The 19,376-nt window shown below is 40.6% G+C and overlaps 1 protein-coding gene across 1 annotated transcript in view; it reads right to left on the reverse strand.

The window, feature by feature from the left end:
* The window catches only part of USP13 (ubiquitin specific peptidase 13), a 131,489-nt gene that overhangs the window by 11,487 nt on the left and 100,626 nt on the right, over positions 1–19,376 (reverse strand). Inside the window, exons 13-18 of the mRNA XM_069104415.1 lie at positions 15,764–15,852; positions 13,095–13,217; positions 8,426–8,452; positions 4,605–4,748; positions 4,168–4,334; positions 439–601 (exon numbers count right to left, since the gene is read on the reverse strand). Of these exons, the coding sequence (XP_068960516.1) occupies positions 439–601; positions 4,168–4,334; positions 4,605–4,748; positions 8,426–8,452; positions 13,095–13,217; positions 15,764–15,852 (713 nt within the window). The remainder of the gene's footprint in view (positions 1–438; positions 602–4,167; positions 4,335–4,604; positions 4,749–8,425; positions 8,453–13,094; positions 13,218–15,763; positions 15,853–19,376) is intronic.

Here is a 19,376-nt window from a genome sequence, read left to right on the forward strand (position 1 = left end):
GAGGGAAGGAGGGAGGAAGAAAAAAGAAGGAAAAAGGAAGGAAGGGAAGAAAGAAAGAAAGAGAGGGAAAAATAGAAGGAAGAAAGAAAGGTCCTTCCCTGGGATTTCAAATTTATGAATGTCCTTCCTAATGTCCAAGGTCACATTAGCTTCTTTGGGACCTTTCATACATCTGCCTCTTGTTAAACTTGCAGTCCATTAAATCCCTCAGATCTTCTTCAGAAAAATTGTGGTCTAACCATACCTCTCCAATTTCATACTTGAGAAGTTGATTTTTTGAGCCCAAGTGTAAAACTTTATATTTATCCCTTTAAATGGCATCTTATTAGAATCAGTCCAAAGTTCTAGCCTGTTTAGATTTTTTGTGGTCTCAACTCTGTCATCTGATATGCTAGTTATTCTCTTCCAACTTTTGTCATGCCTGAGGAGACAACTTACTTCCTGAGCCATCTCTCACTCTGGGACCATCTGGCTTGGACTCTGAAATAATGTTAGCATTGGCATTGTTTTCCATCTCCATCATGTGGGCAATGAACTCGTTATCCTCTTCCAGTTCAGGGTGGCTGAAGATCCAATCCAGGGCCCGCTCCAAATTGTTGTTCTATTGAAAGATACAGAAAGATTGCTATAATGTCTGCCATTCCTTTGAACCTTCAGGCATGACCTTTAAAGACAAGATGACCAACAGAGAGTGTGAAAGGGCTGCACTCATCAGGATTAAGTGCTTTCAAGCAATAACTTGGGTTCTATGGGTGGAATGCATGCTCAAGAGGCACTCTGTGAGTCTCCTGAGAAAAAGCCATAATTATATTCCCTGCTAAATGAGTCCCAGCATCATGTCAGCATTGAAATGACCACATCATTCTTGGTTCAGCACTGTATAGGCTAATACTGACAACAGACGGCCAAATGCCCTATAGGACAACAGCATTAATCTAAATGCCTTCCTTTGTAAAATCAGGCCAACGATCACATGCAATGTACCTTGAAAGTTCCATGAGCCTATGAACTGAAACAGATGGTTAATCCCATTTATGCATGTTAAGAGCCTCCTCTTAAGTGCTAGAAGGAAGGGAGTGGAGCTGGAGACAGGCATCTCTTCCTCCATCATTCATCACTCACTCTTGGGTAACTAAAGAGGCTGCTTCTTACTAAAGTGAGGACTTCACCTCCTTTTGATCTCCTATACCATACATTTATCACCACCCAGAAAATTCCACAATCAAAAAATCTAATGGGGACCAAGAAAATAATCAGCAAAGCATTTATTAAATACCTACTCTGTGGCAGGAACTGGGCATATAAAGACAAAAATTAAATAGTCCTTGCCCTCAAGGAGCTTACATTCTATCAGGGGTAACAATTTGTACATCTTAAGATACACACAAAATAAATATAAGGTGACTGAGCAGGGTGAAAAGAGGAGAGGAGAGGAGAGGTGACAAGTGACTGGGAAGGATCAGGAAAGGCTTCATCTAGAAGGGACAGTTCAGCTGAGTCTTGAAGGAATTTTAAGAGATATAAGTGAGGAAGGAGATAATTCCAGGCATGGGAGACAGTCAATGAAAAGGCACAGATGAGGGAGATGGAGGGTCATAAATACAAAGGAGCAAGGTCTGTTTAACAAGGACGTAGAGTACAGGATGGTAAATGTTGCTAGAGCTAAAAAGGTAGATTTTATTCCAGACTGTGAAGAGCTCTAAATGCCAAACAGATGAGTTTATATTTGTCCTTGATGTAAAGGGAACCAGTGGAGGGAGGGAGGGAAACAAGCATTGTATTAAGTGCCTATTATGTACAAATATTCTCTCGTTTGATCCTCACCACAACCCTGAGAAATAGCTGGTGCTGTTATCCCTGTTTTATAGCTGAAGAAACTGAGGCAGACAGTGGCTAGGTGACTTGCCCAGGATCACATACCTATTAAGTGTATGAGGAGCAATTTGAGCTCAGGTCTTCTTGAATCCAGGAATAATAACAGTAACAATAGCTAGCATTTAGAGGGCACCTACTAAGTGCCAGGCACTATGCTAAGTGTTTTCCAAACATTATCTTATCTGATCCTCACAACAACCCTAAGAGATAAGTGCTGTTATTATCTCCATTTTATAGTTGAGGAAGCTGAGGCAAACAGGTGAAGTGACTTGCCCAAGGTCATACAGACAGTAAATGTCAGAGCCTGAATTTGAACTCAAGTCTTCCTGACTCCAGGTCCATTAAAGCCACTTAGCTCTATAGATAGATTATATTGTATAGGGTCCTTGTCAGAGAGAGACATGGTCAGCCCTGGGAAGGTCAAGGTAGAGGAGAAAGCCAGGTCAGAAAAAAAAAAAAAGACTAAATCAGCCTCTGAGTCAGAAAACTTAGGTTAAGAACTTGCTTTTAATACTTATTCTAACATGACCATGTGGTTACAGGTAAGTCACCGCACCTCCTCAGTTTCCTCATGTGAGAAATAAAAATAGTTGTCTGCCCCACCCACCTCATAGGACTACTGTGATCAAAAAAATCTTAAAGTGTTATATAAATGTGCATTGCTATTGTTTTATTATTATTCCTTCTGCTGCTACAACTAACTACTATGACTATAACTACTACTACAATTACTAGTACTGCCAGCACAACTGCTACCAATACTACTACTATTACTACCACTACTACTACAGTGACAACTACTACTACTACAAGTAGCACTACCATTACTACAACTACCATCACTACTACTGTAACAACTAGTATTACTACTACAAGTAGTACTACCACTACCACAATCAGTACTACTACTACAATTACTGCTATCATTACTACAATAACTACTACCACATCTACTATTACTACCACCACTACAACTGCAGCAATTAGTACTACCAATATAATAACTACTACTATAAGGACTACTACTATAACTCTTCCCCTTCCTCCTTCTCTTCTTCCTCCTCCTCCTACTGCTGCTACTAAGGAAGGAAACAGTTCAGCTGCTAAGATCCACCCTGAACTTGGCAGCAGAGTTGGGCAGTCAAATAGACAAGCCAAGGATCACAGGATCATAGCTTAGACATAGGAGATACATATATACATACATATATATATATATATATATATGAAAAGTGGACTGTATGTGCGGCAGAGAGTCACCGAATATGATAGAACTTCAGAGCTAAAACTTCATAGCCACATGGTCAAACCCATACCCAAAAAGGAATCCCTGCTTTAACAAACTGAACAAGGAGTCATCCTGCCTCTGCATGAAGACCTCCAGTAAGTGGAGGTCAACGTCCTGAGGTGGCCCATACTATTGCTGGACAGTTCCACTTGTCAGAAAGTTTTTCCTTATCGCAAAGCTCAAATTTGCCTCTGTGACATTCCATCCAATACTCCTGGTTCTGGCTGGGCCACTCCAAGTTCTCCTACATAGTTAATCCAATCTGTGCCCTCTTTGATAGAACATCCTTTAAAACACTTGTAGATAGGAATGTGGAATTCCTGGTTCCTTAGGCAGATCTCCTTCACACCCAGTTGCCATAAGGAATAAAGAGGAGAACCTTAAATGAACTGGATAAAATTATTCTGACATAGTTTTTTAAGATGCAACTACTGGGAGACTACGTAAAAGAGGATTTGTATTCTGTTCCCTTAACAATCCACAGTGTGTGTTTAGTGGGAAATGAATCTAAAATGTGAGATGTAACAAACTCAATATTTGTTTAAATTGTGTTATTCCCAGCAAATCTCAGAAATGAACAATCACTCTCTCCAGGATCACATAAGAGAAAGGTTAATGGAAACTCCTTGAGGATAGAGACTTTTTTATTTTGTCTTTGTATCCTCCATGTCAAGTAAGCGCTTTGCAGAAAGAAAATGCCTAATAAATGCTAACTGACTTGGAGAGGATTTGGATTCCTTCCACCTCTCTGGCTCCATTCTCCACATTTCTAACACTAATAGGCTAGGGAGCCTATTTCTAATTTCTAACACTAATAGGCTAGGGAGCCTTAGATTTCCCTCTAGAATTCCCTAAACTGAAGAATACAGAAGAGAAGTAAAGGATTTCCAGTAGGAAACTTGGAATTATTGAATATTATTATTGAATTATTTATCCTCAAAACTCTCAAACGCTGCTGAGACCAACATGTGACTCTAAAGGAAGAGAAACATGCAAAGACTCACTGTAGCCCTTAATGCCTGAATGGCCTGGTTCCTCTGGAAGCCCATAGAGGTGATGATGGCTACAATTTCTTCTGGAGGCTGGTTATCCAATCCAATAGCACCAAAAGCAGCGGCCCCCATAGTAGCACTTCCTCCAAAACCAGGCAAGGATAGTGGTTCGGCAAAATCTATGACAGAAGAACACATTCAAGCCTTCTCCTTTGGGGTACATTAGGAATAAAAGGTAAAACACAGAACACATTGTCCTTTTCGACTGCCTAGGCTAAGCTCACTTGTATCAAACCATGAGAGTATTTCTGGATAAACCCTAACAGAATCTAGGGAAAGCATCAGCCACTGGAAAGCTACTCTTGTTTCAAGAAAATAGCTCTATATTTGCAACAGACTTCACAATAATGGGCTTCAGCGTTATCATTTATGATTTAAAAATGACCTACCAGGCTCTTCCATATGGCCAATGATCCAGTTAAAGGCCACCTCGGGTCCCATGTTTCCAGTATAGTACACAGCTTTCCGACATGCCTCCAGAGGGAAACCCATCTCTGCCAGCTGCATCACAGAGGATTCATCAATGTCTGGTGCTGCAAAACAAGGCATGCTGTTCCAGCATGAAGAGTGAATTCTGCCCACTTCTCACTCCCTCTGCATTTCTTCTCTGCTTCTTCACCTGCTACTCCCTAACCACATACCACCCGAAGATAATGTTTAAACTCTGCCCATTCACTATAACTATTTAGGCTTCATCTATACCTCTGCTGTGAAACAGGGAATTGTGGAAATTCTTTGAATAACAACAAAAATTCTCCCATCTATAGAGCATTTTACATTAGTCAATCAACATGAATTTATTAGGTACCTACTATATTCCAGGCATCATACAAGGCAATAGGAATAAAAATACAAAAAAATGAAATAACCCCTAATCTTAGGGAGTTTGTATCATAAACTCGTTAGATCCCTCACAACAACTGTAGGAGATAAGTGTTCTCCTGGCACATTTATAGCTAAGGAAACTGAAACTCAGAAATGTTATGTGACTTGTCCAGGGTCACACACAGCTAATAAGTATGTGAGGCCTGACTCAGACTTAGGCTGTCTTCCTGACTCCAAGACTTACATTCCATTCACTGCAAAGACCCTTCTTGATCAACAACCCCTTCAAAACAAGGAAGCATTAAGAGCCTTTGCTCCCTGGTCTATAAAATGGAACTGTTAGTGGCATTTGTTTAAAAATAAAGGTTTCTATTTTCATCATGTGATCCCAAAGCAGTGTGTTAGCAGATAAAGAGATGACCTTGGAGTCATGGCAACCTGAGTTTGAGTCCTGCCCCCGACAGGGACTGGGCAGTGTGACCCTGAGCAAGTCACTTAACCTCTCGATGTTTGAGACAGCGATCTGATACTATAATGTGCAGAGAAGGCACCCATCTGCTTTGACAGTATGAAATCACTGGTCCATCTCAGAAAACATCTATAAAGCTTCAATTTTGACAAGAAGGCAAAGGTTAATTCTCATAAATTTAGAACTAGAAGAGACCTCAGCAGCCTTTGCATTCCATCCTGTTCATTTTAGAGGTAAGGAAACAGGTTGAGAAAGACTGAATGATTTGCCCATAGTCACAGAGTGAGTGTCAAAAGCATGACTTGGACTTGGGTCATCCTTACTTGAAGACTGACCTATTATTCATTATGTCACTCTGTCTTTCTGGCAAAATATGAGATCAAAATACTCCCACCTCTGGGCAGTTAAGCTAAGTGAATAAAACACTGGACCTGGAGTAAGGAAGAATTCAAACCCGACCTCAGACATGTAGTAGCTGCATGACCCTAGGCAAGTCACTTAACCCCTGTTTGCCTTAATCCACTGGAGAAGGAAATGGCAAACCACTCCAGCATGTTGGCCAAGAAAACCCCATGGGCAGCACTGGCATGCTATGGCCCATGGGGTCACAAAGAGTCAGACATAACTGAACAACAACAAAAACTCCTAAGTAAAATGTTTCTCTAAGCATTTTAAATTGTAAAATCTCAAACCAGGGAGGGGGAAGAGAAGAAAGGAGCTGAAACAAACAGCACAGTGGTTTGGTCCTACGTGGTCAATCTCTTATGTAGTCCATATGCTCAAATGATGGCAATGGTAAACACCCAGACCTTTAAATCAGTAATGAAAATAGTTCATACAATTATACACCACAGGGTGGCTTTGTAGGGGGAGGAAAAACAGTCCTTAATAATATGTGAATAACAGCTCCTCTTCCTAATTAACCATAAATGCTTTAACTAATTAAAGCATTTCTTTTTTAGAATACCCAAGAGTATTAGCTCATAGAAGGAAGGGACCAAAAAAGTGGAATAGATTAACAAATACTAAAAATGGAATCAATATATTTCAAAATACAAATGAGTCAGGCAAAAATATAGACATTGCAGGGCTTTGTGGAGAGAGAGCTGGTCTCAAAGCCAGAAGGTTTGGGGTTCAAGGCCACCTCTGATACCCACTGGCTATGTAACCCTGGGCACTCAACCTCTAGGAAGTCATAGAGAAAGTGCAGACCTGCACTGGTTTTAGTTCCTCACAAGGAAAACCCTACTTCAATGAACTCACAAGTTCAGCCCCTATTCCCATCCTTAATAAATCAGGCATCAAATCCCAGAATCAACACTGCCCCTTACTGGTGAGCTGAGCTGCTCAGAGAACACATGAGGCCCTCCATGGCCAGGAACCCCAGGACTGTTTAACCTACTTATATAGAGCAAGCTATTACAGGAAATTGGCCCACTCATGAAGGGTGAGCGAAGAAAGGCATTTAGAATTGACAGAAACCTTTCATTTAGAAATCACACAACATTTTACATAAGCAGGCAACCAGTATGGCCTCTGAACTTTTGTAGGCATCATGCCAGAGGCAGAGAAAGCAGCAAATGTAAAGCAGTCAAAATGAACAGGGCAAAGGAGGGGAGATGTGGAAATAACTTAGAGCAAATTGGGGGGAAGGACCCAAAATTTTTGTTATGCCAAAGAGACTGACTCAGCAGAAACTCTCTTTCTTAGACCTATGGAATATGGACTTTTCCCTCAACAAAGAAGGGATTTTGTAACTGGAGACATGCCTTGTTCAACAGTAATTAGATTTAACCCAAAAAAAGGTTTGCTGTCCTGTGGACAGAAAGGCAACTATTCTATCAAGTATTAGACTCTGTTCTCCAATATTAACTACAAACTATATAAGGGTAGGGCCTATATGTAATCTAAACCCTGTACCTCACCCTTCACAGTGTTCTATATACAGCTGGTGTTTAATGAATGTTCGTAGATTTTTTTAAATTATTGTTGTTAAATAGAAAATGATAGTTGGGCCCCACATGGAGAATTTATGGGCACAACATAGATGAATTACACAGGATGAGCATTTGAATGAAAACTTTTCCAGAGCGGGGACTATTTTTGTTCTTTCATTGCATCTCCAGGGTTTAGCAGTGCCTGGCCCATAGTAGACATTTAATAAATGCTTATGGGCAGGCATGGACAGGTTTTAATCTGTGCCACTGGAAGGAATAACCAGGGGTGTGCAGGTAAATGTACAAAAATCAGCTCTCAGAAAAACCCTTTTAAGCTCAATCTGCATTTTCTACAGCATTTTCTTAAGTCTACTCTAGCCAATGAACAAAACAATAAATCAAGCCCTGTATCGGTGGCATTTGCTGATTTCTGAAGTGGAAATGTTCATGGAAATTGGTCCTTAGAAGCCAGTATGAGCTGGCTCCAACATACCCGGGGGGGTGACGATATTAATGAAACAGTGGAGCCAGGGGTCTTGTGAAAGGAGAAACTAGAAGAGCTGCTGTATTATTCAAAGCTCTGTTAGGTGTTCAGTTCAATTCAATTTAACAATCATCATAAAACACCGGCTATGGGCCAGTTCCTGAGGCGAGCACGGGGATACAAAGACAAAATATGAAATAATCTTGCCCTCAAGGAGCTTATATTTAACTATGACAATGCTGATTGGCTGTTTTAATTCCTCACAAGGAAAAACCTACCTCAGTGAACTCACAAGCTCATCCCCTATCCCAATCCTTAATAAATCAGGTATCAAATCCCCAATGTACAACTGAGGCAGCAATATAAAATTCCTCAAAGGAGAAAAGCTACATATGCATGACTACCAAGACATTCCATTAATGACTAATTCAAGGTAATAAAGCTCAATAGCCAAAATATCTAAGCAGTATGGAGGGAAAATAATGAGATACTTACGTTCCATATAATGGTTCATCAATCGATCTGAAAATTTAAGAGGGGAGGGGAGGAGAAAATGAGACCAAATCACACCATCATACATAAATGGAAGGGGAAAAAAAAGGTCAGTATCAAAACGTTCGTTATTAAAATGTCCAGGCCCTAAAGCTTCACACAGCTCTGCACAATTCTATACAAACAACAATACAATCCTCATGGTAATAAATGGCAATACATAAAGGTAATGAGTGAGAATAATTAGTTTAGGGCACTTAGACCAGTTCAAACATGGTGTTCAGAGGAACAGGCTAATGAACTTGACAATTTTTCTCTTTTAAGTGCTTCTAAGTACTCTACATAATTATGAACCAAGGTCTCTGCTGTAAGCACCATAGAGATAGTCATCAGGGATACGAATAGCTAACCTTATATATCTCCAAAGCCTGTACTGATTTCTTCCTTCTCTAATTTCTGTGACGATTGTGGTTGCCATATAATTAGAACCAATTGTATCCTGCCCTACTTTTTACTTAACTTGAACCAAACAATTTAACTTTCTTAAAATCATGATATTTTACTGGGCAGCTAGATGGCCCAGTGAACAGAGCACCTGCCCTGGAGTCGGGAGGACCTGAGTTCAGATCTAGCCTCAGACACTTAACACTTACTAGCCATGTGACCTTGGGCAAGTCACTTAACCCCAATTGTACTCCAGAAAAGCAAAAAAAAAAAATCAAGATATTTTAAGTGTGCTAGATTTGGAGTTCACATTCTAGACCCTCCATTTAATACCTATATGACCTTAAGCAGGTCTGTTCCCCTATAAAGACCTCAGTTTCCTTCTTTGTAATGTTGGATTGGACAGCTTCTGAGTTCCTATCCAGTTTTTTATCTATGATCCTATAATTTTATCTCCACCCCTCTTTGGGCCTCATTTTCCTCATCTGTAAAATAAAGGGATGGGGAGGGACAGACCTCTGATCTAGATTGTTATACTACAAATTGAAACATGATTGTCAGAAGAAAATATTCTGTGAAGGATCCTGAAGAGGTGACAAAGTAGATAGAGGACCAGGCCCAGAGTCAGGAAAATTCATTTTCCTGAGGTCAGAGCTGACCTTACACACTTCCTGGGCAAATCACTTAACCCTACTTGCCTCATTTTTTTATATGTAAAATGATCTGGAGAAGGAAATGGCAAACCACTCCAGTATCTATGCCAAGAAAACATAATGGGGTCACAAAGAGTCAGAAATAACTGAAAATGACTGAACAACAAGTGTATGTATGTAGAATTCTTTTGTCTTGATTTTGTGCTTATTTGTAAATGTAAACTGCCTCCTTTTTGCATTTCATATTTGGAAAGAGAAAGTCTGAACATGTCAATAACATTTGCAGAACTATATAACTAAATCTTTGTGGTATAAAGAATGTTTTAAAAAATCTAGGATTCTTGTTTTCAATGTGTTACTGCCCAGTCATGAACAACCATATATCTCTCATTTACCTTTTGAATGATTTTCAACTGAAATTCTTCAGAGACTGCAGTGTTCCATCACTCACAGCCATAAAATACCATGAGAATATGGATGTTTGAAAAATGGGACTTTAAGAAATCTAGCAGTCATGTGACAAAATGTTTTATATCACTAATAATTAGAAGATTGTAAAATGAAAGTAACTCTGAGGTTCTACCTCACCCCCATCAGATTAGGGGGAAAAAAAGACCAGTGTTGTAAGATCTGCAGAGATGCAAGCATAATGATATATGATTGGTGGAGCTGTTGAATCCGTCCATTCATTCTAGAAAGCCATTTGGAACTATGACCAAAAAATTACTTAGAGTGTATATGTCCTTTAACCCACTGATACCACTACTAGGCTGATACCAAAAAGAGATCAAAGGGAAAGGAAAATGATCTATACATAGAAAAACATATATAGCAACTGTTTTTTGTAATGGCAAGGAAGTGGAAACTAGCCGGGGTTCCATCAATTAGGCAAAAGCTGAGCAAATTCTGGTATATCGATGTGAGAAAACACTATTGTATTATAAGAAATGACGAGATGGACGGTTCAGAGAAACCTAGGAAGAGTTGTAGGAATCAATGCAGAGTAATGTGAAAAGAAGTAGGAAAATAATTCATACAACGACAAAAGCAACGTAAAGGCAAACAATTTTGAAAGATTTAAGAATTCTGATCAATGTGCCAAACAAACACTATTCCAAAGGACTAATGATGAAGAAAGCTACCCCTCCTCCTGACAGGAGGTAGATTCCAAATGCAGAACACAACATGCATTTTTGGATGTGGTTGGTCAAAGCAGGAAATTATTTTGATTAACTATGAATAATTATTACAAAAGTTTTCTTTTTCTTTTCTTTTTTCTAGTGGCAGGCAGGAAGGTAACGGGAGAGAAAAGACATGTTTATTAATTGAAAAAACAATTTTAAAATAAATAAAAGATGAGTTTTTATGTTAGGGATAAATCTGAGGTCATTAAAAATTTTGCAGCATTTCAAAGTCAATCCAACCCACTTTCTTCCTATTTCTGAATTCTGGGCCCAGATCATTGTTTATTTACAGAGTATGCACGTACATATGTCTGTGTGTATATGTATGTATATATATACATATGTGTACATGCACACTTATACTCTTTTTTTTTTGGAGGGGGGAAGGCAAAGCAGTTGGGGTTAAGTGATTTGCCCAAGGTCACACAGCTAGTAAGTGTCAAGTGTCTAGGGCCAGATTTGAACTCAGATCCTCCTGACTTCAGGGCCGGTGCTCTATTCACTGTGCCGCCTAGCTGCCCCACACTTACACTCTTTAATGGTTGAGCTCTATAAGTTATCCATATCATGGTTGGGATAATAGTCATTCTTCAATTCAATTCCACAAACAATTCAATAAATGTTTACTAAGTGCCTACCACGTATCATGAACCGTGCTAAGTGCCTGATGTTTCTTCTATGGAGAGCTGTTCTAAAGGGCATCCTCAAAGAAATGCATGACCAAAAATATAATATGTGCAAATAATACAGCAAGAATGGATCGCTGATGGGCAGTTCCCAAGGCTCTATCAAGAAAATGTGAAGCCGATGCCCAGCACACTGGGTAGATCCCCATGGCAAACTTGCATGAATGACAGTTCCAAAGACAGTCATGCATGCATGATTTGCAATCTGCATCACTGAAGGTAATACCTGCATCAGTGAGATCCTGGGTCCATTGGAATAGATCAGGTCCCAAAGCTGATGCAGAATGCCACCTTATTTGCTAGCTATTCTACATAAGCTTTCATCTTCTTAGCTAGCTTGTAAGCTCCCTGAAGACATATTCCACATCTTATGTGAATGTGGCAAATGGATTTAACAGATGAGGAAACTAAAGCCTAGTGAAGTGACTTGTCCAAGGTCATGCTAAGTGACAGAGGTAGAATTTGAACTCGGGTCCTCCATCTCTGAATCTAGGGCTCTTCCTACTCTCCAATATTGCCTCTTACTTCAAGTTGCATGTTCTTTTGGGTCCCCCCCCAAGAATGGCATCAGCTCCTCTACACCTCTGCATACAACAAAAACACACTCCTCAGACTAGGGGTGTGGAACCTACAGCGCCGAAGCCACATGTGGCTCCCTAGGTTCTCAGGTGTGGCCCTTTGATTGAATCCAAACTCCTTTTATCAAGGTTTGGATTCAGGCAAAGTGCAACACTTGAGGACCTAGAGGGCCACAGGTGGCCTTGCAGTCACAGGTTCCCTACCCCTTCCTTAGACTATAGCCCCAGGACTATATCAGTGGAAATGAAAGAAAAAGACAAAGGCAATGGCAAATCCCCTGTTCTCAAAGAGCTTATGTGCTTTTGTAAATGAAAATAACCAACACAAATGAAGGCTTTTCATGTTTGTTGTTTGTTTTTGAGACTGGCATCAGATTATCTCACCTGGTCTGACAGTGTGGCAGCCACTCACAGGCCCAATTCCAATGCTGACTGGCATGGAAACTCTGCCCTGCTTCTGCCCTGTGCTGGCTGGTGCTCCCCACCCCCCATACATACACACACACACACACATACACACACACACACACACACACACACACACACACACACTCTCTCTCTCTCTCTCTCTCTCTCTCTCTCTCTCTCTCTCTCTCTCTCTCTCTCTCTCTTTCTCTCTCTCTCCCTCTCTCTCTGTCTCTCTCCCTCTCTCTCTGTCTCTCTCCTCTCTCCCTCTTCCTCTCCCTTCCTTTCTCTCTGTCTGTTTCTCTCTCTCCCCCCTCTGTCTCTGTCTGTTTGTCTCTCTCTCCCCACACACACATACACCCAGGGACTCCCCATAATAATTCTGAACTTAGTGAGGACACCTGATTGGCTTAACCCAAATGCAGCTCAGACCTCCCAAGCTTAAGCAATCCTCCAGCCTCGGCCTCCTGCAGTTCCAAGGGGTAACAGACCTACTCCGCCACACCCAACTGAAAGACTAATTTTTTTGACCAATCCAATTCTACCAGCTCATCTCACTCACTCATCACTAACATCTGCATCTTCTCTTCCCTTGCCCGTATTTCCTATTTCCTGCTCTGTACAAATCATAACCCTACCCTATAGCAAGCTGCCAGAGAACCAGAGGTATCTGGTAAGCAAAGAGGGAAGGGAAAGAACATCTTCCTGCTTATGGGAAGTACCTTTAGGGTCATCAGGAATGACTATCGGGGGAGCAATGTCTGGAAGCTCTTCCTCTCCGGGCTGTAACCCTGTGGCTCTGAGATGATTAATATCAAGGAGGTCTGGCATGTCAATGGAAACATCTGCAAAAAGAAAAGCATCTTTCACTTAGGGATTTCCCCAAAGTGCTCACCTACCCCTAGTATGAAGTTAGCATCTTCAACTAAGCATGCAGGGTTATGGGTTTATAGATTCAGAGCTGGAAGGGACTTTAGAGGTCAGTCTTCTCCCGACCCCCTACCACCATTTAACAGGACCCAAGGGATAGAAAAGTTAAGTGACTTGCCCAAGATTCCACAGCTAGAAAGTGTCTTGGGCAGGATTCAAACTCATGACCTCTCCACCACCACCAAATGTCTTTGTCTTTTAGATGTGGAATCTTTCAAATATGAACCCCAGTTTTCAAAGTTCTCAAGTCAGTTATTGCAGTGGTTAACACAAACATATCAGTTTTCCAAAGCACCGCGATTTGCTCTTTCACTTTTTTCCCCCAAGGTAGGGAGGAGGGAGATCATAGGATCATAGATATGGCACTTCAATGGACCACTGAGGTCATCTAGTCCAACCCTTTCATTTTAAAGATGAGGAAACTGAGGTCCAGAGAAGATACATGACTCCTTCTATTTGTGGGTTTGACTAGATAACCACTGAGCTCCCTTCCAACTCTCGAGTTCTGTAACTTGCCCAAAGTTACATCAGTAGCAAGTGGCAATAAGATTGGAATCCAGGCCATCTTATTCCAAACCCAACACTCTTTCCACTCAGCCATATTGTTCTGGACAGCTCTGTGATTTCATCAATGTGGGGAATTCCCAGTACAGAAACTCCTTCCACCAATTCAGATCAGCAATTAATACACACATAACCTATAGCCTGAGAAAGAGACTTGGAACACTAAAGGACTTGCCTGCGGCCACCCATGTAGTATGTGTGTGAGGCAGGGCTCAAAGTCAGGTCTTCCTGCTCTATAGTTGGTCCTTTATCCCACTAGGATACACTGCTTTCTCACGATTTAACCTATTAAGTTATAGTATGAAAAATACTTGGCTTTAAATTTTAGAGTAAGACTGATTTCTTAGGTAAGCAAAAACAAAAAACAAAACCCCGGAGACAGAGATGGACCCTATCTCCACTCAAATCTTCCAACTGCGGTAGGAGCTGACCCTGGTTTTCCAATGACTCTGGCAAGGTGCACCAGGTCCAAAAGGCATCAAGGATGGACCTAGTGAGAACGTTTGCTTCTGTTACAAGGGCCAGCTTAGCTAATTTGGAGACCAGTCCAACTACCAGATTAACCAGCAGTTAATGAGTTTTTTTTCCATCCAGAGAAACTCCCAGAGATCACCTCTGAAGGCACCAAAAGTTGCTAACTTGCATCGGTTGAGTAACACCAGCAATAAAGCCACAGACTCATGAAATAAAAATGTATCCTGTTTAATCCTGCATATTGGCTACAGAAGAAAAAGAATGAGGTGAAACAATGTTACATGGGGTCATAAGAACTATGGGAATAATTAGAGTAATTTGTATCTCATGGCAACTAACTAAACATTACAGAAGAATTTAATGGTATTCTGGTGGGATTTGGTTAGAATGTAGCATCACCAAAAAAAAATACATAGTATCACCAAGAGAATCACAAAATGATTTTGGTCAGGGCAAAGTTAAGTGGGTTATTGTTTACCTGGTATTGAAGACTAACATTTTGACATTGAATGCCTAAACACTGTTCTCAATTCTAACTTCCAAGGGAAGGGAAGGAAACTTTTAGGAAAAACAAAAATCTACGGCCAAATATCTAAAACACTAACCACCCTTGTTTTTCCTCCCTCAGAAATGAAGAAAAGGAAAAGGAAAAAAGATCTGGAATTGATGTCTATCCATATTCTCTGTGTTGATGGGCTGTGATGTCATCAGCAAGGGGAACTGTCTCTGCTAACACGGATCATAAACCACCTATGACTTAGGAGGTCATAGAATTAATTTAATAGGATCATAGCTGGACATATGGACAGGACCTTGAAGGCAACTGGGAGAAACTGAGGCAAAGGAAAGACAGGTGACTTGCCCAGGGTCACACAGCTATTTAGTGTATTAAGTGTCTGAGTCAGGATTTTAACTCAGGCCTTCCTAATTCTGGGGGGGGGGGGGGGAGGAGAGGAAGAGGTCAATATGTATACACAGATAAACATGTAAGCCTAAGAGATAAAATGTACTGAATTTGGCAAATTTCTCTCCTGGTAAAATTCAAGGGTAAAGAAGTTAGACTAGAGACTGCAGATTCTGCTTTATATGGGCGGTTCCTTTTTTACATTCCTCAGACAAATCATTCCACAAAATGGTAATAGAGAAAAACACTCGGGACAAACGTTTAACATTCACTTCACATGAAGGATGCACACACACACACTCGTGCATGCATGCACACATGCACGCACACACGTGTGCATGCACACACACACACACACTGCTTTAAAAGGGAAGGAGGAAAAAACAATCCAAAAAACTCCATGCAGCCAGTTCCTCTAGCCTGGGCACACCACGTCTCCTCATCCAAGCCACTCAGACTTATTCACAAACCATGCTTCAAAACCAACATTTTAAGCAAAAACATGCAAAAAATACCTACCAAACTTTTTGGGAACCCAGTCAAGGCCAAAAGTGAACTTCTTTATCTGTACTACCAAGTACTCAGGGAATGAGGCAAAGCGAGATGTTCTGGGAAACACAAGCAAATTAGATCAATGACATAAGGCAACAAGAATCATGAACACATCTCTCAAGCTGGACAGACTTGATGGCAGCCATACCCAACAGGACCAGTAACTGGCCTGAACCAGGTACATCCATGAGAAGGAAGAAGAAACACCACCCCCCCATACATACACACACACACACACACACACACACACACACACACACACATACACACACAGTCTCACACCCACAACTTTCTATTATCTGTCTACTTCTCTGGCAGAAGCCTTGAGGCTATGCCCTAACCAGCCTAAAGGTCATGTCCCCTCTGTTTGATGCCTTCAGATTTAAAAAAAAAATTAGTATCAAATCATGCACCTACTATGTGCCAGACAATGTGTGCTACAGAGACAGAAAGGGAAAAGGAAAATTGTCCCTGCCCTCTATGAGCTGACATTCTAGTTATCCTAGCATAGGGTATTTCTGACATATACTCTCAAGGTGAAAGGCAGGGTTGACAGTGGATAGAAACTGCTTTGACTTGAGGCCCAGTGACCACACAACTGTGAGTGTGTGGTCCTAGGACTCACCCAACTAATTGTGGAAAGGTTCATCACTAAATGAAGAATCGAGGCACCAAAGAGAGTCATCCAGATGGTTTGCTGAGGCATGGGGAAGGATTTCAGTCTGCACAAGTGGATGGAACAAAGAGAAGTCATAAATTGTTAACCTTTGACCCTCCTCTCCATGCCTGATACAGTGCACAGTACCAAGCAGGAGTTGGTAAACTGGGGCTGGTTAAAGATGTGAATGAACAATGAAGAAAAGTAAACCAACCAATAGGCTGTTGTATTAAAAAGAAACACAACAGCATATCTACAGCACTAATTTTCTATGGCCCTATCTATTAAATTACTGGGTGTCAGTCCCTGAATATATCTAAATTATATTAACTGTCTTCTCATATACATTTAAGAGTTTTTAAAAGGCTTATGGAAGAAAGGTCACATAGAAAAGAACCTCTTCTCTTCCCTCCGAAGTGCTGTGAACATCCATGGGTTCTGATCATCACAACTATGGTTAAAAAAGCCAACTCTCCTCCTATTCCATCAATATGCCAAATATAGGATGTAATTATAGGCCATTTTCTTTGACCAATTCCCTTCTCCGGTCTCCCCAAACTGATGTTCACAACATTTCAAGAACACTTCATAAAAACTCCTGGTTCTCTGGATCACATTTTTCCATCTTCAAAATGTTTACTTGTATTGATCATCAGTAACTATTCAGTCACCTCTAAACTGTTATGGATTTCAAAACTGTTCTTTATGTATAAGAGAGATTATAATTCCTTTTCAAGCAAAATGTTCCAAAAGGTAGGAACCCCATATCTGAGACACTACAGACAGCATCTACCATGGTCTTCCACATAACCAAAAGCATAAAGATCACATTTTGATGAACAAAATTGTCTTGAACCGGAAAGTATCACCCCATCTTGTTCATAGAAAACTCACTTGATTCTTATCTTCTGGAAACTTTTATTATATTCTTTGAACATTCAACTGCTAGGGAATGGCTTTAGGTCTTTTATACTTATTTTAATTCTCTATATCCTTACATATTGGACTTTTTCAGAGATATTTAGTGCAACTAAGCAAATGACAACTCCTTGCCCTAAGTATATTGATTTTGTTAATGCAAAGCTTTATAATTTTATGAACTTGAAACTTCAACATTAGTTTTTATGATTCCACCTATACCTTGCTTGGTTAAGAATCCTCTCCCAATCAGAAGTCTGAAGGTGCATTCCTCCATTCTCTACTATTTTTCTTATGATTTGGCCTTGTAAATTTAGATGTTTGGGTAACTTGTCCCAGAGCATGATCTGAAATAGGTGATGAATGTAGGAAGGCAATCCAGGTTTTGGTTTTAATTCAAGGCACTAGTCCTTTAGATCCCTACTAAAATCCCATCTTTTACAGGAAATCTTTCCCAAACTCTCTTATTCTAGTGACTGCCTTCTGCTCATTATTTTTTAATTTATCCTTTATATATCTTGCTTTGTGTATTTGTTTGATGCTTCTTCTCCCATTAGATTGTAAATTCCTCCAGGAAAAGATAGTCTTTTGCCTCTTTTTGCAACCCCTGGCTTACTTAGCACAGTGCCTAACACATGATAAACACTTAATAAATGGTTATTGATTGATTGCTAAGCAACCAGAGCTAATGAAAACTGCCTTTACCAACAAATAGAAGTGTCCCCTAACTAATTTAACCTAGATATCCAGGCTGGATCTTCTCTTCAAGAAACAAAGGTTTTCTTCCATTCATTTCAGGGGGTGGGGAGACAACAGACAAATGACTTCCTAAAATACAAAAGTTGCTTTTGTGAATAGAAGATAAAGAAAAAAATGAATGATACAGGACAGGCCTCTGCTGCTTTAGCAAGACATTCAAGGATCCTGAGGCTATCAGACCAATAAGAGTTCTTATGAGTTCTACACTTAACATGTTCAAAACTGAACTCATGATCTTGCCCACCCTCGAGTGTTCCCCTCTTCCAACCACCCTATTACTATGGAGAAGCACCAGCATCCTCCCAGGTAGCCATGCTCACAACCTAGGTGTCATCCTCAGAACTGGGTCTCTCTTTCTCACATCTCCCATATCCAATCTGTTGCCAGATCCTGTCTATTCTACATTCACAACATCTCTCTTCTGTACCCCCATTCTTTCCTCTGACACTGCCACACCCTGGTATGGACCCTCATTATCTCACATCTGGACTATGGCAAAAAACATCTTTCTTGTCTCAAGTGTCTCCCAGCTCCAGCCATCACCCACTCAGATGCCAAAATGATCTTCCTACAGTACAAATCTGGCCGGGTCATTCCCCTACTCAAAAGCCAGTGGCTCCCTATTACAACCAAGATGAAACATAAAACACTCTGTTTGGCTTTTAAAACTCTTCACAGCCTAGGCCCTTCTGATATTTCCAGTCTTCTAATACTTTATTCTATGAACCACTGACATTAGCCTCCTTGCCGTTCTTAGCACAAGACACTCCATCTGTTGTCTCTGTGATTTTTCACCATTGTCCCCCATACCTAGAATGCTCTCCTTCTTCATGTCCACAACCTGGCTTACTTGTCATCCTTAGAGTATCAGCTTAAATCTGTTCTTCTGCAAGAAGCCTTTCTCATCCCTCTTAATAATGGTGCCTTCCCCCTGAGACGACTTCCAATTTATCCCATACATGTCTTGTTGGTACATAGACATTTGCATGTTGTCACCCCTGTTAGAATGTAAGCCCCTCGAGGGAAGGAACTTTTTTGGCTGTTGTCTCTATCGCTAGAGTTTAGTCCAGTGCCTGGCACACAATAAGGGATTAACAAACCCTTGGTGACTTGACTTGACTTGGATTTAAACTCTTAAGAGAGAAGCATAAAAAGTGCAAAATCTTTGCAGTTCATTAATGAAAATGACAGTAACAACTCCCACCAAACTGATGGGGAATTTTCTAATAATCTCTAGGACTATTC

Source organism: Petaurus breviceps, unplaced genomic scaffold (assembly GCF_028583685.1).
Source record: "Petaurus breviceps papuanus isolate PSGF00001 unplaced genomic scaffold, PetGlider_PUasm1.0 688, whole genome shotgun sequence".
NCBI lineage: Eukaryota > Metazoa > Chordata > Mammalia > Diprotodontia > Petauridae > Petaurus > Petaurus breviceps.